The 24,695-nt window shown below is 40.4% G+C and overlaps 1 protein-coding gene across 10 annotated transcripts; it reads left to right on the top strand.

Annotated features, from left to right (window-relative positions):
• Window positions 1-1,161: 1,161 nt before the first annotated feature.
• On the top strand, window positions 1,162-24,063 carry pfkpa (phosphofructokinase, platelet a). Of its 10 annotated transcripts, none has more exons than XM_044176665.1 (23): window positions 1,162-1,447; window positions 4,283-4,356; window positions 5,120-5,197; window positions 5,639-5,828; window positions 6,640-6,805; window positions 7,343-7,387; window positions 7,508-7,616; window positions 8,373-8,468; window positions 9,284-9,376; window positions 10,273-10,398; window positions 11,149-11,213; window positions 11,505-11,574; window positions 12,577-12,723; window positions 13,923-13,993; window positions 15,188-15,275; window positions 16,163-16,315; window positions 19,016-19,180; window positions 19,463-19,524; window positions 19,889-20,000; window positions 20,660-20,759; window positions 21,135-21,140; window positions 21,750-21,855; window positions 23,264-24,063. In XM_044176665.1, exons 1-23 carry the CDS (start codon window positions 1,354-1,356, stop codon window positions 23,418-23,420), a joined length of 2,373 nt encoding a protein of 790 aa, XP_044032600.1. In that variant the 5' UTR covers window positions 1,162-1,353; the 3' UTR covers window positions 23,421-24,063. The 10 variants fall into 10 exon arrangements, with proteins under 10 accessions (XP_044032600.1, XP_044032599.1, XP_044032602.1 ...); XM_044176664.1 differs by lacking the exon at window positions 8,373-8,468 and adding an exon at window positions 7,864-7,959; XM_044176663.1 differs by lacking the exon at window positions 16,163-16,315 and adding an exon at window positions 17,642-17,794 and having other exon boundaries at window positions 1,163-1,447.
• Window positions 24,064-24,695: the final 632 nt, after the last annotated feature.

Genomic DNA, 24,695 nt, shown 5'->3' with positions numbered 1-24,695 from the left:
TATTGTTAAAATAGTGAGGGAGATCCGAGAGGAGGAAGAATGATGTTGATATTGATGATAATGATGATGATGACTGGGCTTTTGATGAGACATACAAAATAGGCTTCCACAACTGCCTATAAATAATCATGTTTGTTTGAATAAAAATGATCTTGGGTAAGGTTAAAGTTCTTGAACATATTATTTCAGTGTAATTCTAGGCGATAGTGTATTTTGCCTTTGGTTGTTTGATGTCTTTACGCTTGTTATGTGTTCTTTGTGCCACTGGATGGAGACAGTGAGACAAAATCTAAACTGATATCCATGTTCATTGCATGTTTCATGTTTGTCAGGAGGGATTTTGACCAAATTTACGTTATAATAAGGCAATAAGGTAAGACCTAAGACCACAGCAGATCTTGTCATGCACCAACAAGAATCAATGGTCGGCTCTCTGACTGAATCTAGGTCTGTGACTTCCATTATCCCAAAAGCTGAGATATTCAAAGGGTTTTAGGCCTAAACTGTAATGAGAACACTTCCTCATCACTCATAGTGAAAGGCTACAGTGGATTGTTTCAGTGATGCAGTTCTAAATAGAGGTTGGTGAATTATGACTATCAGGCAATAATCATTATACGGCAATCAACAAAACGTCCTGAGTTTAAGTTTTCATTTCATAAAAGTGTCAAACTGTGTTTTGAAACATCTATGCTGCAGACTGGGATAAGGTAAGTGAAGAGGATACAAGTTCTGATACTCATGGGCAAACTGCATCAACAAACAGTACAAGAATACCAGTCATTTTTAGCTTTAACAGTGTGCACATTTATTTATTGTGTTTCCACTTATTAGCTACGTTGCATAACTGTGTCATTCCAACGAGGTAACACTGCTACATTGTAACAATGTTTCTCTGTGGAACTGTTCCATTTAACGTTGCAGTGTGCTGTGTCCTGCTTCCAGCTGCTTCCAGTAGACATATTTCGGACTACTTCACAGGAATGTAGTAAAATAAACTTGGCTTAGGTGGGCTTACCCCTCAACAACATCGCTAAAAACTGGCATCCTCCCGCTGTTTGACCCGCCCATTTATGATTTACTTTCCGTCCCATTGGTTTAAAGTAAAAAGGAAATCTACTTAAACCGAGAACTGGTTGGCTAACGTCAGTGTCAATCACTCTTCCACGGTCGTTCTATGAAAATCGACGAATAGATGCGGAACAGGGAGAAGAAGAGCATAGCAGGCATACATAGTTTGAGGGGGCGGACGACTGTTGCCCTTCATCATTTTTAGCACAGTTTTATACTGTTGCAGGCCCGTTGTATTATTTTATCGAATTGGAGAGGGATATACACTGAATCGCTGTGAAAATGGCGCAGCCAGACAGCAAGAAAATATTCTTTGAGAACCTGTCGGGAGCGGGCAAAGCTATCGCAGTGCTGACGAGCGGAGGGGATGCTCAAGGTAAACTGTCGAGTGACAGTTTCACAGATATGTATCATCAGACAGGCCCGCAGAGGGCGAAAATACACGTCGTCAACTAGACTATGTGATGCTGTTAGTGAAGTGGCGAGGCTTTTGTTATTACGGTATACAAAGCAGTTTGCTGCAGCTAAATGTATAACAGCAAAACAGTGAGGTTATGACCATTCATTCAGGAATCGCGCCAGTTAGCATGCTAACATGACATATCCTGCTAACTCGCTAACAGCATCATCCTTTTGTCACTGATTTGGTGGCATGTTTGTCGCACGATGACTGAAGTTTAGAGAGCTGTCAAGGTCGAGCCGTGTCGTCTTTTCCTATTCACAGACCAGAATTTATTAGCGCATTATAACTGTTTATGTTTTTGTTACCATTTCTTTTAACTCACAGTCTAATTGACTTGGATGAAGCGGTGACAGTAAAAGTAAAAGTGCAGACCACTGCATTGCGGGTTGTATGCTACTGGTCAACGTGTAGGCTACTGACAAGCAGAAACAGAAAACGAGAAGCTGCTGAGTAGAAGCAAACTAGCAATCCTAACATGTTGATTTACAGTGAGATGAGACCTGAGAGTGTGGGCCAGTGGTGGGATGCCTGTATCCTGTGTACGTGATGAGCTGCATACATCCCTGCTACGTCACTCCCAGTCTTAGAGGAAACCCTGGTCATGTGTTCACCGGCTCGTCTCTTAATTTGACTGAAACACTAATTATACACACCTACCACTACGATGTAAAGCACTACATTTTAATAGTAATTCGGTGCTATTAGTTTAGCAAAGATACATTTAGGCTACTATACACAGATGGGCTACTGCAGCTTTATGCTGAAAACCAATGTAGCTTTTCAGTTCAAGCTCTGATATGAATTTTGACATGTGTTTTGAAGGCAGAAACTAAAAGTTATTTAATGAAAGCTGCCAGTAACTAGTAGGCCTATTTTGTGACTTTGTGATATTTTAATAATGATACAATTTCAGAGACAAATTACAAATTTACAATTTTGTAACATGTTACAGCATTGAAGATGTTATTGCACATGCTTTTAGTTAAGGGCTTCCTCTAGACAGCCAGTGCCATTGTGATCAGTTTTACCATTATTTAATGGAATAAACTTCATTAAAAAAAAATCCTTTTTAAAATCTAAAATGGTAAAAAGCCATTCAATCTAAGATATCTGAAATATATCAGTGTAAGTCATTAACCAGATGTTCCTGTATTGATGCACAGGTATATGGTATACTGCATGTGTTAAATTATGCCTGGTGATAGTCCTTTTTCACAGGAGACAATCTGACTTGTGATAGTAGGAAAAGCACAGGTGTTAGTAATACCATTAACAGTGGCTCTGTTCTATTCAAGTGTCCTGTTAAGCTATGACAGTGAGCTAGCATGCACAATACAAACCAGAGCAGCTAAATAAAATTCAGGCATAATGAATTTTATTATTTACACCTGTGCTTTTCCTACTGTGACATGTCTAAAGGTCTTCCGTGGAAAAGGCCCGTGGGAGGTCGACCTGAAGATGTTTTAGCTTGCATTCTCTACTTTCTGCACTTCCCTGTCAACAAGAAGCAGCACTGCAGTTTTCTGCATTTTTATTCTTAGCAAAGTTATCTACGTTATAGCTCTGCTTGGCTCAGGAGAAACAAATTGATCTTTGGTGGGTGGATTTAGAATTAGAGTTCATTGTTGGCGCACAAATGAACACATACACACACACATGCACAAAAAAAAAAATGGAGGTGGCCCCAGAGCAAACCAATGAGCCTGTGGCATGCATGACAGGAGCTGAATGTCAGTGTCAGAGGGTATTGTGTAGCCTTGGCTTAGTCTTTTCCACTCACTCTGCACAAGAAAGTGTCAGTCCTGCAGAATGGGAAGGCCAACCTTAATGACTTTCAGCTTTGATAAAGACATCTAGCTCGACAAGAAACACAAAAGACACATTTCAGGGATAATCTTTACATTTTTCCCTCTGTCTTTCTCACTCTCATTCTCTCTCCGTCTGTTTCTCAGTCACGAAACCTCTTCTGTCTTCTTTGACTGTGATTAAACCAGGCTGTTCATTTGAACATAGTTATGTAACGAGACAATAGGTCATGGGCTGCTACACTGGACAGTATGGTGAATAGTTGGCCCCTTTCTAATGGTGCTTAGTTGATTCTGTGTCTCTGGAAAAAACATTAATTTCTGAAGGGTTTTTACTTCCCAGTACAGTTTACCTTATACGTTTCACTCATTAATTTCATTACTGTTCCACTGTCCGAATGGCCTAAACCTTTGTGTTGCTTAGTAACAGCACTGTTTGGCTGCCATTAGAGCTGTGGTCTTCACCAGTTTGTGCAGAGAAAGGAAACTCGGTCCTTTCTACTGTTTATATCTCCTCCAGTCAGCCAAGTTTCTGTCTGCCTGTTGTGGTAAAGCATTATCCATTATTCCCACTGTCAGTGTTTAAGCTAACCAGCCATTGACATTCAAGTCACAGAGCAGTTCCTTATTGGTTACAGAGTTCACTTAGACTAACCACAAAGAGGCTCTAGGAGGAGCTGGGAAACCTTTTGACCAAAAATGGCAGTGTGCTGTGTTGAGAAAAAAAAATTGGCCCAAGCCATGCATAGACATTGTAAACACTGATAGGCTGCACTTACAGAAAAGCCATGCAAATCAGGATTTTACAATGATTTGCTACAGCTGAAACACATGTTTTCCCTCTAGCCTAACTATACCCTGCTCATCACTGCAGTGTTGCACAAAGTTTGTTTTATTGTTTAGATTACTTTTTTTGTTAAGATTATTCTTTTTTTTTCTTCAGGGATGAATGCTGCTGTACGTGCCGTGGTTCGAATGGGGTTATATGTAGGAGCAAAAGTTTATTTCATTCATGAGGTGAGCACATTCTTTGTGATAATCATTATTAAGACCTCTTTGCCACTCTTCATAGTTTATTTTGTGCTATAGAAGTTGGCCCGAAGTAGGAAAACATAACTTGCAGCCACATAATCTCTACATTCTAATACCTGTACATTTTAAAATATATTTATAGCATACCTTTTATGCATAACACTTTAGGTAAAATGTGTAATTGTTAAACTTTTTTTGAACACAGCAGAAGTATGAGGAATCCATTTTTTAGCAACTTAATGTCAAAGATATTGGAAGCACTCACAGGTGTTTAAATGAACGCATTTCATGAAGGCACGGCTGCACACATAGCAGATGTTAGAGGAGCTTTGGCGAGGGCCGTGCTCTGCTTGCTCATCCTGTGATCCCTGCACATCTGTGTATGTCATGGACCTCCTCGCTCAGTGTGTTGTTACATAACTGGCTTTAGCAGATGCCTCGTCAGAAACTCCCCTCCCACTCAGGTACCACAGTACTCTGGGTGTCCTGCATGCTTCTGCGCGACACTCTGTGAGGATGGACAAACTTTAAACCATCCATATTCAATTCTAGTTCAAGTTCAGTTCAAAATCAAGTTTCACAATTACATATTTGTACTGAAATATTTATTTGATTCTGAGTGATGACGAGTCTCAACCTGATGCAGATGAGTCCACATCACTCCAGCTGTTAGCTTAATATTGCTTGGACTATCTGTTTGGAAATCTATTCTATTTATTTACAAGGAAGCCAAATCTTTTTTTATCAGGGATATCAGGGTATGGTGGACGGTGGAGAGAACATAGAGGAAGCCTCATGGGAAAGTGTCTCCAGCATGCTACAAGTGGTGAGTAATTATCATGGGCAGCATTTCACACATCTAATGCAATTACTATATGGACTCTAGAAACAGCTCTCTCATCTGTGGATTTCTGTTAGAGGGTTAAACATAAAATAAAAAATACAATCACCTTTATAGTCCTCAAACGTTTCATAATACAGCCATGAAAAACAGAGTTAGTATTCGCTTACTGAGAGCAGGGCAGTAAAGAGGAACATGCAAGTCATGTAGCTACAAGATAAGGCTGTGTTGTGTTATAGAGGTCATCCTCTAACATCCCAGCTGCCAGTGTGTGTTCATCAGCGGTGTTTGTCATTGTCCTCAAGCAAGACACTGAACACCATACTGCACACAAAATTGAGGTGTGAAAAAGAAGCTGAGTGACTTAAAGTTACAGGAAAAGAGGGTGTATTAGGCTGGAGAAGCTTTCACACCTGTCGTCATCAGGGTGGGACTGTCATCGGCAGTGCCCGCTGTAAAGAGTTCCGCACCCACGAAGGACGCCTGAAGGCAGCTCACAACCTGGTGCAGCACGGCATCACCAACCTGTGTGTGATCGGCGGAGATGGCAGTCTGACAGGAGCCAACCTCTTCAGGGAGGAATGGAGTGGGCTGCTGGGGGAGCTGGTGGAGCAAGGTACTGAGGAAAGATGAACCTCCTCTTTGCTTTACCCTGATAGTATTTTCTTAATTTAAGGTGTGCTCAGTCTGCTGAAAACCCTGCAGTAATGGCATGTGGTGCTGTTAGAAACCACATCTGTAAGTGGTGACACTTACAGATTTTGTTTCCACACTGACTTACTGCAATACCTGCCTGTATTAGTAAACATATCTGTTTGTAGGTTAGATATTTTGTGCATCCCACATCCTTCCATGCTCTCTCTATATTAGAACACTACTAGCTAGTAGTAAACTTTAGGTCGTGCTCTGCTGTAAATCAAAATGATGCACACTCTTTCACACTCTTTCTGACTAGCAAATGTTCCTCGTTAATATATTTTTAATGAGAGGCACTCACTTACAGTTAAAGTGGAGTTGCTTAATATAACCTTTTGTAAACTCAGGGGATATATAACTGATATGGTCAGATTAAATATTTACAAAGTTGACCAAAGGTTAAGATTTTAACACCTTTAAAGTCTTGACAGTGGAAATAATCTCCAGCATGCAAAAATGATCAGTCAATTCAAATAGTCGCTCAAAACACAAATATTATTATTATTATTATCATTGTAATTCTAATCTGAAGGGGTTTGTATTGTAGATCAGTGATGTTGCTTATAGTAAAGAACTGCTAAGGTTTTTCCCTGAGCTCAGCAGTTTCCATTGTTGCTCATGCTGTTATATTTTGACAACAAGCTGTGAGAGTAACCTGTTTGAATTACTGGAAAAATACACTGGAAGACAGAGAAGGCACTGATTCAACCCTAACTACCTGATCCTTTCAGACTTGATCAAAGCTGATGCCGTTCAGAAGTATTCGGCCCTTCACATCGTGGGGATGGTTGGCTCCATTGATAATGACTTCTGTGGAACTGACATGACAATCGGCACTGACTCTGCCCTGCACAGAATCATTGAGGTGGTAGACGCAATTATGACAACTGCACAGAGGTGAAGGGCTATATTTTATTTATTTATTTATATCTGTTATATTTGGTGAGGCTGTGAGCAGTAGTACATCCTAAACTGGCAAGTAAAAGTTAGATAATGCAAAGTCCAGTTGAAGTCTTAAATAGGAGACTTTAAAATGACTGTGATACCGGGTATCTCATTGCACTAGCATGAAAATGGCAGGATGTATCTTGAAGAATGCAAAGAAGTTAAAATAAAATGCTCCATTGTTGACCTGTCAGGCATGTTGTTTCCTACCAGCCATTTCCAGGTATAGGAATATAAATAATAATTGTCACATTTCTAGAGTGCAGTTTAAGTTCAAATAAAAAAAAATTGAAATGTTGATTATGTAACATTGTAAGTATTGTAGTGAAATATACTCACTTCAATTTGCACACCAAACATATTACTAGTTTAGGCTAATTTAAACTCCATTCAGCATCATCTTTCAAATGTCTGTTCTTGAATACACCAGTCTAGTGCTGTATTACTCAAATGCACTGCTAAGTCACATTTTCTCTTCTGATCTTTCAGCCACCAGAGAACATTTGTGTTAGAGGTCATGGGCCGACACTGTGGGTAAGAATGCATCTGATAAACTTAATAGCAGATCCAAAAACATACTTCCTAAGGCAGAGACAGAGACCATTATCACCTCTGTTTACATACACACTGTTCTGTCTGTGTGTTTTATCCTAGCTACCTGGCTTTGGTGAGTGCCCTGGCTTGTGGGGCGGACTGGGTGTTGATCCCTGAGATGCCCCCAGAGGACGGCTGGGAGGATAAGATGTGTCAGAAACTGTCTGCGGTAACACAATCTTATTTGTTCCCCACAGTGAACCATATTGTACCAGCGACGATGCTATATAATGTTTCCTAGCAGTCTTGTTTAACATAACAATGTTATTATTATTCTGCACAACTTTTTCTACAAGGAATGAACCCTGACTTTTTTTTATCAGAGAAGACTGATGCGAAGGAAAGTGTTTAGTCTCAGTCTGGTGTCTTATTGTGTTTTTTCTGCTTTGAAAACATGCCATGGTTCTATGATTCAGACCCGTTCCAGGGGCACAAGGCTGAACATAATCATAGTTGCAGAGGGAGCCATTGACAGGCATGGGAAGCCAATAACCTCTAGTTTTGTCAAGGATGTGAGTACCTGAGTGCAAAGAAAGGGGAAGCCAGAAGCATGGAGGCACGACTGATGGAAATCAGTCTTCTGAGGCACAAATAGCCTCAATATTCTGTATTACAGTTTTTGTGCAGTTTGTCTGCCATGATAATTGGCATCAAAATATTTAACAAGTTAATATGAGTGGAAAAAAGGTCCATCCTGCTCCTGATAAGATAATCATGATGCTGTATGCTAAGTCCACAATAATGCTGTGATGACAAGCAATAAGGTTGGCAGGATATTGCTGATTACGAAGTGCAAACACAGTGTTTCTTTATGAAAGAAGCTGTCCTGTTAGCATCGTCTGGTCCCCATGCTTCTGAAAGCCCATGTCACAGCCACAGTCTCAGTTTTTCTGTCATGTTGTTTCTCCACCACCCCTCCTTGTAGAACCGAGCAGGGATGAAAAGGCTGAATATCATAATTGTAGCCGAAGGGGCGATTGATCATAACAACACACCTATTACCACTGACTATATCAAGAATGTAAGTACAGAGCTTTGTGTGGCAAGTTCCAGCTTCAACTGCCTCCTGTATGACTACTACTGTACTGCTGCCCTGGTGTGGCTTTGACTGTTGCTGTGTTTCTGGAGTGCTCTGTCAGACACACTCTCTAGTTTGGTAAGATGGCTTTCACCATACTACTACTGCTGAGCAGATACCCCCACTAAACCTCACGCCCAGACATTTGTAAATTCAAATGTCATTTATTTATAACTTCCTCACACATAGTAGTATAGAATATGGTGTTTTATTGAATATGTTTTGTTTTTTGACACTTTCACACTGTAAATTTGCTCAGAGAAATTATCACTGTATGCCATGACCCTGCACTAACTGTTCTTCATTTGAAGGCAAACATGTCAAGCATCTTTGTTTTCTTGTACAGTACCCAAGTATCCCCATTTAATTGAGCACTTCCCACTTGGGATCTTCTGTGATGTTCAGTATAAGCTAAGAGCTCTCCGCTAACATGACTGAAAAATTAGAATGGCTTGCTTGTGCTTTGCTGTTTCCCCTTCTCTTCAGCTTTTCTACTGTGTTTTTTTTGTTGTTGTTTTTGTGTGTGGTTGATGTGTCGGTCAATGTATGTATGCATTTTGGCATATAAATTTGTTTCACAGTATAGCTCCATTGCAGACATAATTTCATATTTTGTATTACTAATATGCATGAGATGAATTAGTACCATTTCACATTAAGGATCCATTAGGTAAATTTACCGTAGTATTTCCCATTAGAGGAATAACTAAATATATTGCCACAATATTTGCTAAGACCTGTACATTGTATCCTCCTAGCTTGTTGTCAAATGCTTGGGTTTCGACACGCGAGTGACAATCCTGGGACATGTGCAGAGAGGAGGGACCCCTTCTGCTTTTGACCGCATCCTGGTAGGTCCACCACTTCCATCGATTAGTCAATTAGGCAATCAACAGAAAATGAATCTGGAACTATTTTGATAATCGATAAATCATTTTAGTCATTTTTCAAGCAAAACACCAAACATTTGCTGGTTGATGCTTCTCAAATATCAGGATTTGATGCTTTTCTTTGATATATATGATAGCAAACTGAACATCTTTTGGTTTTGGATTGACTATAGCATGCTATCTAAATAGATAACCGTGGGCTGTGGGAAGTTTTAATGGGCATTTTACACAATTTTCTGACATTTTATAGACAAATCGATTAATCTAGAAAATAATTGTTAATTGCAGCCCTAATAGAAAATAGATTATATACTGACGTTAGAACCATAACATTGTCTCATGTGATTTATCTGTTTTTCTTTGACTACAGTTTACATGCTCGACCTTTTACTCGTTATAGCATTTAAAATAGAAATTCTTTACATAAGTGTGGACACTTTTAACCTAGTGTACACTACACTTTTGCCGTGTGCTCTATTTGAGGTATTTTGGTAGGAATAGTTCAGTTGTCCAGAGCATTTCCTGTTTAATGCTGTGTGGGTCTGAGGAGAAATGGCGCCAGGTTTTAAGTTAAGCACATTAACAGATTTATGGCTCAGCATGTGAAGCACTGCATCACAGACCGTCTGTGACAGATCATCTTCATGTTCACCACAAACTAACTATAAATCGAAGCAGAGAAAAAGATGGCTATAGTGGAGAATTTAGTCCGATTTTGTGTCCAGTGTGGAAAAGAAATCACTGGATTTAGTGAAGAATGTGTTGGTAAAGAAAACATTGCAGGTTTACAGGAGAAACAAACGAGGATTTGATAGTGAGGATGATGCATTTTTATCTGTGTGTGTTTTCTCCCACAGGCCAGTCGAATGGGTGTGGAGGCTGTTCTCGCCCTTCTGGAGACCACAGCCAACACGCCAGCCTGTGTGGTCTCTCTGTGCGGTAACCAATCGGTGCGCCTGCCTCTGATGGAGTGTGTACAGATGGTAGGCACTGGACGGGGCTGGAAACAAGCCAAGACTACCACACATTCAATACACACACACGCACATATTTACAAAAGTATGGAAGCTGAGGAGAGAGGGAAACTGCAAAGCACATACAAACAAAAACACTGGGAAATGACTCTGCTGCACACGGCAGAGTCAATGGGGGCGGGCTGGAGGAGCATAAATAATGATGACAAACATCACAGCCCATTGGGCCTGGAGTGGCACTAATGTTCACAAGAGAGTTGTATTGTTTGAGAGGCAGTCCTGTCTGGTTAATGATTATCTGAAGCATTTGGCAGGGTTGACGATGCCTGCAGGATGGTGATGTAATAGCAACCCATCTCCATAGAAACGTACAAAGAGGCTTTGTTGTTGCACTTGCCATGTCATGTTTGGATTTTTGACAGAACTCAGGGGAAAATCTTGCCACTGTTTTCTATTAATTTAAGATTTTTTAAAATGGTTCAATGAATGCAAACAATTCTCTTACAGGTCAAAACAAGGTTACATAGTAGCAACTTTTTGGGCTGGAACAGATAACTCTTACATTGTACTCTCTTTACACTGGAAAGGCTGCTAGTCCTACATGCAGCAATTGTTACTTCATAATAGACACTTCAAAGATCACAGTGTGAATGGCTACAGATATTTAATCTTAGCTGATTAAACAAAATGCTTTTGTACATATAGTACAGGAAGTACAGTGCAATTCAAACAGTGAAAAAATACTCCCCTCTTCCTTAGACTCAAGAGGTCCAGAAGGCCATGGACGAGAAACGGTTTGAGGAGGCAGTTAAGCTTCGGGGCAGGTATGACTGACAGCCTGTTGGAACCAATCCGATATACCAAAGCCATCACTTCACTCAAGATCGAGACATGGCATCAGTTTGATGTTGCTTACTGAAGACAGGTGTAGTAGGGAAAGTGGATCATGGTGCTATTTTAGAACACCACCAGTCTGTTGTTTACACACAGGACACAGCCAATGAGCAGTTGGAAACACTAATTATGCAGATAATTCAAAATACAACCCTCAGTTTTGACCTTACATGAAAATGTACCACACTTTTGTTTTAACAATATTGCATGTTTTACTGCAGGAGTTTTGAAAACAACCTGAAGACATACAAACTGCTGGCTCATCGTAAACCAGAATCCGAACTGCCAACTGTAAGTCATCTCACGACATCTTGACATTCCCTGGGACTGGGACTTTTGACATTGACAGTGTTGTTAGCTTTGTTTGCTGACTCCTAACACAAGCCATAAATACACACACACACACACACACACACACACACATGTACACTAAGCAGGGGTTATTTTTTTCCACACATACAGTAGCAGTCCCCACCATGCCTGGAGTTCAGGTTGTTTTTAGAGAATTGAATTGGCCTCCCCAAGCTACTGATATGTTAAATTTTTTATTACACAGTCACAAATAATGCCTCAGCTACTACAGTCATGATGCACCGGGCTGCTGCTATCAGAAGTATCCTTGGCAAAACAAGACTCACTGAGTAAAGTATTCCTGTAAATGTGTGGTTTGGCCAAATTGAGTAATGTGAGTATTTCTCTGACATGTGCATTATAGCATGCTAGTTATACTGGCATCCATCAGATATGGTATCAGTTGTTTCCTGCTGTTAAGTCGAAAATAAGGTGACTTGTAATTATGGTGACTAGTAATAAGCTGTTTTTACCTGCTTGCTGTATTACCTTTATTTGCTGTGTTGCGTATAATTATCGTGATAGGCTTCACATGAGGCCCAAGTGGCTTAGTGTTGGTCTGTTGTGCAGTGATATCAAGATGACACCTAGCTCCCTGCTGAGGGATGACTTGTTCAACCCTGCCAGGAGCTGTGGCAGCCTGCTGCTGTGCCTCCAAAGGAGGCAGCTCAGACTGAGGATCAGTGAAGTGTAGAGGCACCACGGCAAACTCCATGCCGTGCAGCTCGCCTCAGGGTTTGGCTCCCCCTGCATCTGTGATAATGACCACTGTAGGCCCAGCATGTAGCTGAGAGCAGACCAGAAACCATTTATTGATTCACTTTACAGAGCTTGATCAACTGTCCTCCAACAACATACTCTCTTTATTTGGTGTGATGATTGTGCTGGTTCAACAATTTAAGTCACATATGATGTCCGTTTTTGTGTGTTTTATGCTCTCAGAGTAACTTCAATGTGGCAGTGCTGAATGTCGGTGCCCCTGCAGCGGGCATGAATGCTGCCGTACGTTCAGCCGTCAGGGTGGGCATCTCTGAGGGGCACAAGATGTTTGCTGTCAGTGATGGGTTTGAGGGATTCTCCAAAGGACAGGTGGGTACTATAGCACTGATATACTGGTACATGTATTGTACTATTGCATGTATACACCGCTTTGCAATCTCACTCCTTTAAATTAAAAATCTTTGTAGGAAAGATTATCACACTAAGGAGATTTAATGTTATAATTTAAATGTATTCATCAAATAATCTACCCTAAGAGCTAAATAAAATATTGTGTGTACTACTATCATGTTTTAATCAATAACTCAATAAGAGAATTGGTGAATCAGGCAGTACACAATGCTAGCTCTCTGACTGAAGAATAATCAGGGAAACCCAGGGGATAATCTGCTCAGATTAATGTAAACCAATTTCCCACAGTGACTGTCCCTCTTCTGCCCTGCTCAGCCAAAGTTGACACACTACCACAATAAACCGATAGAGGGCAAAAGAATATACACAGACTTATACAGACTGTATAACACAGCTTCGGAATAATCAGTCAGTGGGATGATTCTTACCTGATGTAACTAGGGAGAAGTCTTAAATTTAGAATGAAAGGTAAAATCAGACAATAGATATCCGAGTCTGTAAATCTGTTTTGTGAGACTGCTGTAATATGAGACCGTTATTTTCCTGCTCTGTGACTGGTAAAACTGGTTCCACACTGCTCTCCCTTATCCTCTTCTGACCTTTTCCTGGTGGGAAACCTTAAATTCCCTGTCTATAGATTAAAGAACAGCATTTAACAAATGATCTGACCATTTCTTTATCAAAATGGCTCCAATATCACTGGTTAGTTAAACACCCTGTGTGTGCCCTGGCCATCTGAAATCAGGCTGTGCCAACTGACCCTAAGAAGATTAGACCAGCGGGAGTAATGGATTTCTATACTTCAGTGCTTTGGGACTCTGCTACACACCTCTGTGCTTTCACTGGTCCACTTCCTCTGTTATATATATATATATATATATATATATGAGAGTGTGTCCAGAAAATGAACTCTCCTCCTAACAATCTCTGCACCGAGACCCCAGGAGGATGTGTCAGATAATACAAAATTGTAACTAACACAGGAGGTTCTGGGTATAATAAGGTGTGTAGTATATGGACCCACAACAACATAGAAACAATCTTAGGCAAAGGATTCATACATTTAAATACTAAAAGAAGGAAGCATTTAAAACGTGATGGAGTGCTCCAATAAGATATTTAAGATATGCACGTGTTGCTGTTGTCTGCCCCCTCAGATTAAGGAGATTAAATGGGCTGATGTCGGAGGATGGACGGGACAAGGTGGCTCTCTGTTGGGAACCAAAAGGTAAAGTCTTGATCTGTTATTTCTGATTGACCAGTGACAGTTTGTTGTGTCAAGCAGGGTAGCAGAGGGAAGCAAGGGTTTGGACCCAAATGCAGACAACGGAGGCAGAGCAGGTGCAGTTCAGTCATTTTAATGGTAAGATAAAGCTTACACAGGTTACAAGCAGGCAGTGGTCAAAACCAGGTAATCAGTCCAACAAGGCAACCAGATCTGACAGGGAGCAGGCAAAGTGCAAGGTCCAAGGAAAACAAAGAAGCAATCCAACAGAACTTGCAGGTAACAAATGCCAGGACGCTTGACACCAGACAATGATGATCTGACACAGAACAAAGGAAGCACACGGACTAAATACACTCAGGTGAAGGGAGACAGCGAGACAAGGTTGAAACCAATCAGGGCAAGGCAAACAATCAAAACTGGTAGGAAAAGTAAACAGACAGGAAGTAAAACCACAGGATGCATGAAGGGGAGGAGAAACCCAAAATATAACATATTATAACATATATAGAAAAACAAAGTAAGGAAAAACAAAACTAAGAAGCAGAGCAGGACATGACAATGTTAAGCATTAAAGGTCCAGTATGTAACCTTTAGGAGGAGCTACAGTATTGGCAGAAATGAAATATAATATTTATAAGTATGTTTTTGTTAGTGTATAACCTGAAAGTAAGAATCGTTGTTTTTCATTACCTTAGAATAAGCCCTTTTTATTTACATAGGGAGCGGGTCACCTTCCACAGAAGGCCACCATGTTGCACCACCATGTTTCTACAATAGCCCAAACCGGACAAACCAAACACTATCTCTAGAAAGGGCGGTTTGCGTTTTTTGCAAGTTTTGCGGCCACTATAGTTTCTCCTACACGCTTGAAAGGGGAGGGTGAGGAGGGCAGTATTCAAATGGTTGCAAACTGCAATTTCACCGCTAGATGCCACTAAATCTTATATACTGGACCTCTAAAGCTGGAAATCTTAACGTTTAAAAGAATAAAAATGATTATTTATTAAGTCATTCCTTGGAGTGGTGGAGTATTGTAAACATTACTGCTGTATACAGATCTGGATACAGATTTCAGCTTTAAGGACCAAATTCACAGCTACAACTTTGTAACTGTTGTAAATGGTTTTTATATGCACTGAAACTGTTGTTTTTCTTTACAAGTAACAATTGTGTTCTATCCCTTCCTTCTTTCAGAACACTTCCTGCAAAGCATGTTGACAAAATTGCTGAGCAGATGCAAAAGCACAACATTAATGCACTGCTAATTATTGGTGGATTTGAGGTATGTTTAAAACTCTTGTCCCTGCTAGCTAATTTTGCAAATGAGGCTACATTCTCATTTTTGATTTCCATACGCTTTTTACATCTTGAGTTTTGAAAATTCATGACAGAAACACTAATGCTATATTTCATATTTAACAACATTATGAGAAGTTACATTTTTGCTCCTACATTTAAGTAACTGTTGAAGCATTGCTGATTATATTGTCAGATGTCCATATGTACAGTACAAGACATTGAACACTGTAATGTTGATCCTTTCCATCAGTCTTATACCATTTCATTTCAGCATACCACCATATGGTTCCATACATAGTCATGTATATAATCATGCTTCAAAGTAATTTCTCTGCCAAAACCTGGAACAACATGAATTGTAGCATAAAGTTGGTTCACAGTTGATTTTCAGTACTTTGAAAATATTATTAGAGAGAAAGTAGGATTCTTAATTTGTGGTATTTGAATTATTTAAATGAAAAGTGAAGCAACACTGTAACTGAAATATACAGTAAATAATTTGATGATTTGGTTTTAATTGGAAACAAAGAGCTCCTGCTTTTTTCCAGCCATTTCACGCACTCCCGTTTAGATGCTCACCGGCTTTATTTTCCTGTGATGTATGCAAGTAATTGAGTTTCATGTGTTTCATGTATGTATGTTTGTGTGTGAGAGAGAGAGAGAGAGAGATAATGTTTAGATTATGTGGAGTGGTACCTGTCTGTTTCGCTGCTGTCCGTTGTGATAGACCTGGCTCCTCCCCTTGGCCTCCTCCTCCTCCCCTCCATTTTTGTCTTTCCCTTCCTTGTGGCAAGTAGCACCTCCTCAACCAAACCAACCTGCCAAACTTCCACCCTTGCAGACACTAAAGCCCTTGGCTCTGCCCTGCAGGCCTTCCTGTCACTGCTGGAATTGTTAACGGCGCGCGGGAAATATGACGAGTTCTGTGTGCCCATGGTCATGGTCCCAGCTACTGTCTCCAACAATGTGCCAGGCTCAGACCTCAGCATTGGCGCTGACACGGCTCTGAACGCCATCACTACTGTAAGTGATGGGGCTGGCAATCAGAATAGTTGATCTCCGCAACACACAGACAGATATAAAACACACACACATGCACACAAGCAGACAAACACTTAAACTTGCTTATGCTGACATAGCCAGCCATGTTTCAAGAAGGGAGAAATTGCTCACTCAGTCATTTTACCAGTCATTCAACCTTTTTTTCCAGCCTGTCTGAATTATTTGTAGGAAATTTTGTGAACATGCCACATCTGGAAATCAAACTTCACTAAAAGATCAGAAATGACACTAAAAAACAGACAAATTGAGTCATGTCTGTACTGTGAGGCATGACTGGTAAAAGTAAAATCAAATTCCAGAGTAGCGTCCCTCCCTTCCCTATCAGGTAAGTGAGTGACAACATGGAGGCATGCTGTGAGGTGCACGAGTGTCATGGCCGCCATGTTTGCTCTGCCTGCCCTTCTCCCTGACTGTGTTGGTGTTCTCCCACATCAACATAAAGATGAGTGGTAAACAGCATGCAGGTTTGACGTTGTCTAGCTAGCTCACACATACAGCTACAGAACACAAACTAACACCTTGTAGTACAGTTAATATACACTGTATTGACTGTATATGCTTGAATTGATAATGAAGCTCCCACACTAACATTATTCAGTAACATCACATAAATTTGATGTTCTTTGTGCGAAGAATACATAAAAACAATAATACAGCATCATTGCTCTTGCTGTTTTGTTTAAAGCATCATTGCAATTCAAATTAACATAAACTAAGACTAATGAACCAGCGTAAATATAAACTGAAAAACATCCGAGCCTGACCCTGGCTTTGCCACCATCTTCTTCGTTCCTCCTTCTCCTGTGAATGCAGATTCGATCAGTGTTTGTCTTGCCTGCATATAACCTTCCACAGCAGAAATGGCTGTCATATGGTTGTCCTATGCAGTGTGACTGCATTGAGCTGCTGAGGCTCACAAACACACAGACCTCTGTCCCATCTCTACCTTTCACATCTTTGTCTTTTCCTGTCTTTCTTTCTGCTGTTCTATCTGTACCGTCAGCTTCCTTCTACATTTTGTGTTCCCCGAACCTTTTGTGGCTCTACTCTGCCACTCTTTCAATGTCCTCTCCTCCTTCCATTCTCTTCATTTTCTGTTATTCACATTCTTCTCCATCTCTCTGTGCACACTTCTGTCCTTTCTGCCAAAGGGAAGCCATTGCCGCTATCACACGGAAAGAGCCGGAATGGCAGGATACGCTCTAGCAAACTGAGAGAGATTCACCTCTCTCTCTCAGTGGCCAGCCTTCTGTGGCTCTAACGCGTTTTCATATACTGCCGCTTCAGGCGTTTGAGAGTCTGCTGCAGCTGTATGAGGCTCGTGCTACCTATGAGGAGTTTTGCATCCCGATGTGTATGCTGCCTGCCACCATAAGTAACAATGTACCGGGCACAGATCTAAGTATCGGGGCAGACACAGCCCTCAATGCCATCGTGGAGGTAAGGCAGTCAAACCGCCACCGGCACAACTTTGACCGCTTTGTTTAAGATGCTAATGCAAAGAGGATGAAAATGACACGATATTAAGTATCAGTGTTAATGTGTAATGTTTTAATGGTCCAGTGCTTATACTCAACAAACTATCAGGTTCCAAATGCAGTAAAGTGTTGCATGAGTATTTGCTGCAGCTCTATAGATTTCTGTAGCCATCAACACAATCTTAACTTTAATCCCAAGCCAAAGCTTACCCTGACTGTAGTTGTAACATTAACCTCAGGTATGAGATTAACTTTAACTCAAACACTTGAATGTCTGTATAATGTTAAAGGGGCACGCCACCGATTTTACACATTAAGTTCAGTTTACTCGTCATGAGTAGCACTACGCAGCCTGAGACATTTTTTTAACAGAAAGCCTGCATTACACACTCCAGGTGTGAGGTTTTAGAGGCGTGGGCATTTAGAAAGCAAGTAGGGTCTAATGAAAGATGCTATCAAGTAAGTTGCATTACGGAAAATGTAGGATCCAGCGTTTTTGGAGCTTGAGCCATACTGGCGACTAAAAGTCAGAATATCTCAGCCTCTGCTGCCTTGATTTTGACCATTCTTTCTTTAATCTGTCTCTTGTGAGGCCCCCATCTTTATGGAAGTTCAGTGCCAAATCATTGGAATGCCCCTTTAACACTGTTGTAGCATCTGAAACTTTGTGCACTTTTTACTGACATCACAGTCACCTGATATCAAACTGATTATCAGCATTGGACTATCAACATTAAGTTTTACTGTCAGATCAAGTAGAAAAGATAGTTTTCCTCTCTAAATATGTTTTAACCAAGTGTATAACATTTGAACTGTAAATGATATCTGAGGTTTACCATTTGATCTGCTCTCATCCTCAGGCAGGACTCCAGTCTAACTGGTGAAATCAGCATTTTAGCCTGAATGTACATTGTTAAAACATAGCAAGTTGACGCTTGTGCAGATTGAGAAATAAGCATGCTGGCCTTGAGAAGAGTGCTTTTCTGTTGTTTTTCTATGTGGAATGTGTTACAGTATATGACCTCTGATCATAACACTTCTAATCTTGCTGGTTTGATTTATGATACTTTGATATCTTAACATGACATTAGGCAGAGATTTAACCCGGAGGTATCTCAGATATACTGTTTAATAATCACTATAAGGTATATACTGACATTGTGAGCTTGTATGCATGTGTCAGACTTGTGACCGCATCAAGCAGTCGGCCAGTGGGACCAAGAGACGCGTGTTCATCATTGAGACCATGGGAGGCTACTGTGGCTACCTGGCCAGTGTAGGAGGCCTGGCTGCTGGAGCTGATGCTGCCTACATCTATGAAGAGCCATTTGACATCAGAGACCTGCAGGTAACACACCATCTCTTAGTAACACACACACACACACACACACACACACACACACACACACACATGGACCTCTACACTGACTGCCTCTGCTGTTTGTGTCTCCTCTGATTACACTTGATTCCTTCCTCAGCTCTCCGTCAAAAGTTTTAAGCATTCAGTCCCTAACACGTCATCTCTCACTTCATCCACTAGAGGGCATTCAGGCTTAATTCTGGGACGGCTTCTACAGTACAATGCCATCTACCGGTCAACAATACTCACATTTAATATTTATTCCTACAGGCCAATGTTGAACACTTGACGGAGAAAATGAAGACCAGCATTCAAAGAGGACTGGTCCTCAGGTAACATAATGACAGTCGCAGTAAATTTGAAGGCTACAGCCCTTATTGATTATGTAATGGGGAAAAAATAAGTAAAAATTCAGACACTGGTGTACTGCTGCTGTGCTTATGATCCAGTACTTCCAGCCCTCAGTATTTGATTTTAAGCTGCTTGTATAGTAAACACATCCAATACTGATGTCATCAGTTTAACAGCTGACATTTTGCAGTGCTACTCTCATCTTGATATCACTGTAACATGAAGTCAGTGAGAAAAGAAGCTGATAATGTAGCAGACCTCTCTAGTAGCACTTAAGGAACGATGCATAAATGTAGACTCAGACTAACTGTTTTCTTTTACTGTGTGTGTGTGTGTGTGTGTAGGGAATGAGAACTGTAATGACAACTATACTACAGACTTTATCTACCAGCTGTACTCTGAAGAAGGGAGGGGAGTGTTTGACTCCAGGAAGAATGTGCTGGGACACATGCAGCAGGTAGGCACAGCCACATCTGTTACATTTCATACTGACTAAATGGGAGAATTCCCTTGTGTAGCAGTGTCAGGGGTAACAGTTCGTCCAGACTAAGGAAGATTTGATAAACAATTTTCTATATTTGTATCATGAATATGCATGTCCCCATTTCACGGGATGGGCTTTGTGGTATTTTGGCTTTGTGTGTCTTGAGATTAATGAAAATAAAACTGGATCAAACAAAACTTTGATGATTGCAAAGGGGAAATTGGGTTGTGTCTGCAGCAAGAAATGGGATACAGGAAAGAACAAACTGAAGTAGATTTGGTGATATTAAGAGTTTTAAACATAGCACAACTAACAACTACATAGTTTAAAATATGAATATGTAAAAAAAAAAAAAGGCGTACTAAAGAACAGAAAAAGAAACTTTGAATGCTACGAATACACATGAGCAAAATGTCAATGCAAGCAATATGGACATAAATGCAAAACACTAAAATCTGAAGACATAGAGTCTGAAACAATAATAAATAATTAAACCAAGATGAGTCAGGCCACAGCAAAAGAAAATGCTAAATTTAATACAGCTTGTATGGAAAACATACCAAACTCGTGTCATCCTCGTTGTTCTGTGCAGCAAAAAAGTAACAAAATGATACATTTGATTCTTTTGAAAGGGAGGAGCACCGTCTCCGTTTGACCGTAACTTTGGGACCAAGATCTCCGCCAAGGCGATGCAGTGGGTTACCAAAAAGCTGGTGGAGACATTCAGACATGGTAAGGTCAATGTTCCACTTCAATATTAGTGAAATGACCTGCGGTAGTTGATCCTTCCTCCCTACAGAAAGCGTGAAGCAGCCCTTTACCCAGATCTGTCATGGAGTCACTCTGTCTGACATTTTGATGTATTTTTGTTCTCTCAAAGGAAATTATTTATTGATCATTCACATTCATCAGCATAACAGTTAAATAAGAAATTGACTTGAATGTACTTAGAGACATTCTTTTTTGATGGATAACATTGACAACTGTGAATGATGTGTGATACTTAATAGTTTGTCTTAAAACCACACTGCACGTGTATAAAGGCTACAATTAAAGTTAAAACTCCTCTTTTTTATGTCTATTTCCCATACACATGGATGACATAAGATGAAGGTAAATCTTTTTCTTTTTCATGCTGGCTCCATGACCATCTACTTTATATTTAGCTCCATGTCTCTGTCTGTCTTTTCCACTGTTCTGCCATATATGCCATATTATAGATCCAGACAGCCTGCCTAGGCACTTGTGAGGTACAGCTATGACTGGTTAGTGTTGCTACCAGTCTGTGTCTATGCCTTAGTCTCACAAATGTATCAGTAGCCACCATGCTACACTATTTCCAGTTCACAAGTCATCTGAAATTGTAAGACTGGAAACTATGAGCGTGGGCTAAAAAAAAAAAAAAAATTAACACATTTCTTTTTCCTGCTTTGCCCCATATTTTCTTGTCTGTCTATGTTGCTTCAGTTGCTTTTTGTTTTAGACGTCAGTTGCACCTACTGTAGTCCTCCTGTAGGTCCACACAGAACTCTCTTAGTTATTGTTTTCGTTACAATCTTAAGGATAACTACTAGCTAGGACAAAGGCCATCATCACTCTATACAACCTCCCACACCCACTGCCAAATGTCTATTCTATGCTACTGTATGTTTGAAACCAGAAAAAAGGACAGTTAAAGTACATCTCTGTGTTTCCACCTCTGACTGCTATGTTTCCCTGCAGGCCGAGTGTTTGCTAACACTGAAGACTCCTGCTGTCTGCTGGGGATGCGTCGCAGGGCTCTGGTCTTTCAGCCTGTTGTACAACTCAAGGAGGACACTGACTTTGTGTACGTATCACACTACTTGAACTTAAAGGGACACTCCACCAATTTTACACATGAAGATCAATTTATTCACAGGAAGTACTACTTAGCCTCTGAAAACAGTTGTAGAATGTCTCCTGTGTCTCTATAGGGAGCTTTCCAAAGTCTGAGAAAATAACCCTGATGATGTCATCATGTCACTATTCTCCTGGTTTTGGCTTGAGAGTTCAAAGACATGCGCATTTAGAAGGAAGGGAGGGTCTAATGACACGCTATTGAGTCGCATTATAGGTTCCAGCATTTTTGGAGCTTGATCCATATTAAGAACTAAAACTCAGGATATCTCGGCCTCTGCTGCATCGATTTTTTTTACAATTCTTGTTTAATTTGTGTTTTGTGAGTTCCCCAACTTTACCCTTTTACCTTGCCTCGGACTGCTGACAAAGTTTTGTTATTGCATAATGCTGTTAATATAAACTCAACACTTCTTATATCCTTTTCAAGGCTGTTATTGTGAAACATTTGCAGGACTGTGTTGTGGAAAATTTAGTGACTTGCACGGTTTCCCTACGGCACTTCAAATGTAGCTATTGGTACATTACTTTATACTACACAGTACAGTTTGGCTGGGACATTAACACACATACACCTGCAGTGACTGAAATAGGACAATAACACATTAAATGAGTAATCCAGAACAACAAAGTGATTATATTGCTAAATTTATTAAATTACAGTGAAGGAAATGTTCATTTCGCTTAGTTGGCATGCACATTATATGACAGGAAGCGTTTAGCCACCCTTGTTTTTTTCCCTGGCCTGTCTTTCGCGCTGGCCTTTATTTGTTGGTGGCGACCACGGCCCTGGCCATTATTTGAGACTCTGCTTTTATTTGAGGAAATACGGTAGATTAAACTTGAATGATTTCTGTGGGTAAATTGGGTGGTAGCAGCCACGGATAATATGATACAGTTAAGAATAAGCCAGGTAGTGTGTGCTTAAGATAAAATAAAAAAAAAAAAAGAAATAATCACGCTGGCAATTTGACATTCTTTTTTCCAATTGTTCTACATGTTAATGCTGGCTCACCCAACCTGGTGTGGTGCCAAAGCTGAGATGACTATGTAAAAATGAATGATGCCAAATACTCCTATATTTATGTTAGGGCTGATCCGTCAGTGATCCGAAATACCAGTTTAAGTCACTCTTGTATCACATATGTATGTATAACCATGTGGTTCAGATGGGAATTGAGCTTTTCACTGCTCCCCATTCATTAATATGTTGGATGTTAGATATATTAGATTTGTACGTGACCCTCAGAAGTGAACAATAGAATTAAGATTCTACAATTAGACAACAATTAGAATTCCATTTTTGCTATAGTAAAAAAGCCTAATCACAGTGCTGAGATTTCCTCGTCTGTCTGCAGTCACAGGATCCCTAAGGAGCAGTGGTGGTTGAAGCTGCGTCCTCTGATGAAGATCCTGGCTAAGTACAAGACGAGCTATGACGTCTCAGACTCCGGACAGCTGGAGCACGTTGTACGTAACCGGCCTAGAGAGTCGGACGCTTCCGTAGCCATGTGAAGGCCAGTACATACGGTGGCCTGCAAAGTCCAGTCTGTGTGTCAGACTGAAAGTCTGTGAGGCATCAGTCTGTGTTCACCATGTTCATTTCCTGTCTGTGTCATTTCCTTCAATGTCATTGCTCTCTGTTTTGACTTGACAAACTCATGAACTGTAACCTAGCCTGTTTCTAATATCAAACACCCACATACTCTTGCACACATACACACAGCTGTCCTGCCATGCATCTGTGTGTCCTTGTTGCCCTGGATGTTTAGTGTCACCATTGTTTTTAAATTGCACTTTCTCTGTCTGCAGTTGCTTAGGCAGGCTCTGAGCCCAGAGCTGCACGAGGACAGAATAGACACTGCATCTGCTATGAAAACCAGTGTGAACTGTATCTGTCTAGAACCAGTGTGAGGTGCAGCATATTTATGTGAGACTGATGCAATACAGTTCTTCTGCTAAAAGTCAAGAGAACTGCTTGCTGTGCTTTACACTGAAACTGATATTTATCTTTTTAACAGTTTATTTTGCTTGTAAACATGGATATATTATTAACTGTAGGCACTGCTGTACTAAGTAGCTGTCTGTCATATTGCAGTTAGATGTGTAAGAGACTGTTTCCCACAAAATAAAAATCAGACTTGAAAAGTGTACCCTATTGATTAGTGTCACTGGATTTATTTATTTATTAATTTAACCCCTTAACATCCCATTTCTCCCCTTTAATTTCCTTTAAGTAGCTTTAAAGTTTGAAAAATCATCGTATTCCACTCTGTCTGTCTGACAGTATCATATATATTCTTTATCGCATCGTTCCAGCTCTTCATTTAAGTTATATGATGTTTACACAGTGAAATATTGAAACCCAAGACTCCCATGTTTTTATGGCAGAACCATTTCATCTAATGGAAATATGTTACATGTCTTGTGCATCATTTGGTACATGTATCCCAAAAAGTCTGCCTGAGATATTTGGTATCTGTGGAAATTTTTGGATCTTCACTAGAATTTGAAATACATTTCATGGGGTTTCACCAAAGCTTGTGAAATAGGTTTCTAATGACTGACCCATCAGCTGGTTAGTGGACATGGAGGGATTACTGAACGGGCCTAAGGGGCACAAAATGACCACAAAGAGACACAAACCAAATACAAAGACATGCAAAACAACCACAAAGACACAAACACTTTGCTGAGTACAGAAAATCAGCTCCAGACCATCTCAAGATCCTGGAAGAGAAAAATAATCTTCAGTTTGTTTATCCTCGGAGTGCGGAAACGGAATATAGG

This window comes from Siniperca chuatsi, linkage group LG19 (genome assembly GCF_020085105.1).
Source record: "Siniperca chuatsi isolate FFG_IHB_CAS linkage group LG19, ASM2008510v1, whole genome shotgun sequence".
NCBI classification, from domain to species: Eukaryota; Metazoa; Chordata; class Actinopteri; order Centrarchiformes; family Sinipercidae; genus Siniperca; species Siniperca chuatsi.
The sequence above is the reverse complement of the archived record's forward strand: the minus strand, read 5'-3'. Positions and strand labels throughout refer to the sequence as shown.

Bases quoted from the DNA above. Each gene is read 5' to 3' on its own strand.
- pfkpa (XM_044176665.1), top strand. From the start codon at position 1,354: ATGGCGCAGCCAGACAGCAAGAAAATATTCTTTGAGAACCTGTCGGGA. The intron at 13,994-15,187 runs GTAAAGTCTTGA...TCCTTCTTTCAG, and splicing joins TCTCTGTTGGGAACCAAAAG to AACACTTCCTGCAAAGCATG. The intron at 15,276-16,162 runs GTATGTTTAAAA...TCTGCCCTGCAG, and splicing joins TAATTATTGGTGGATTTGAG to GCCTTCCTGTCACTGCTGGA.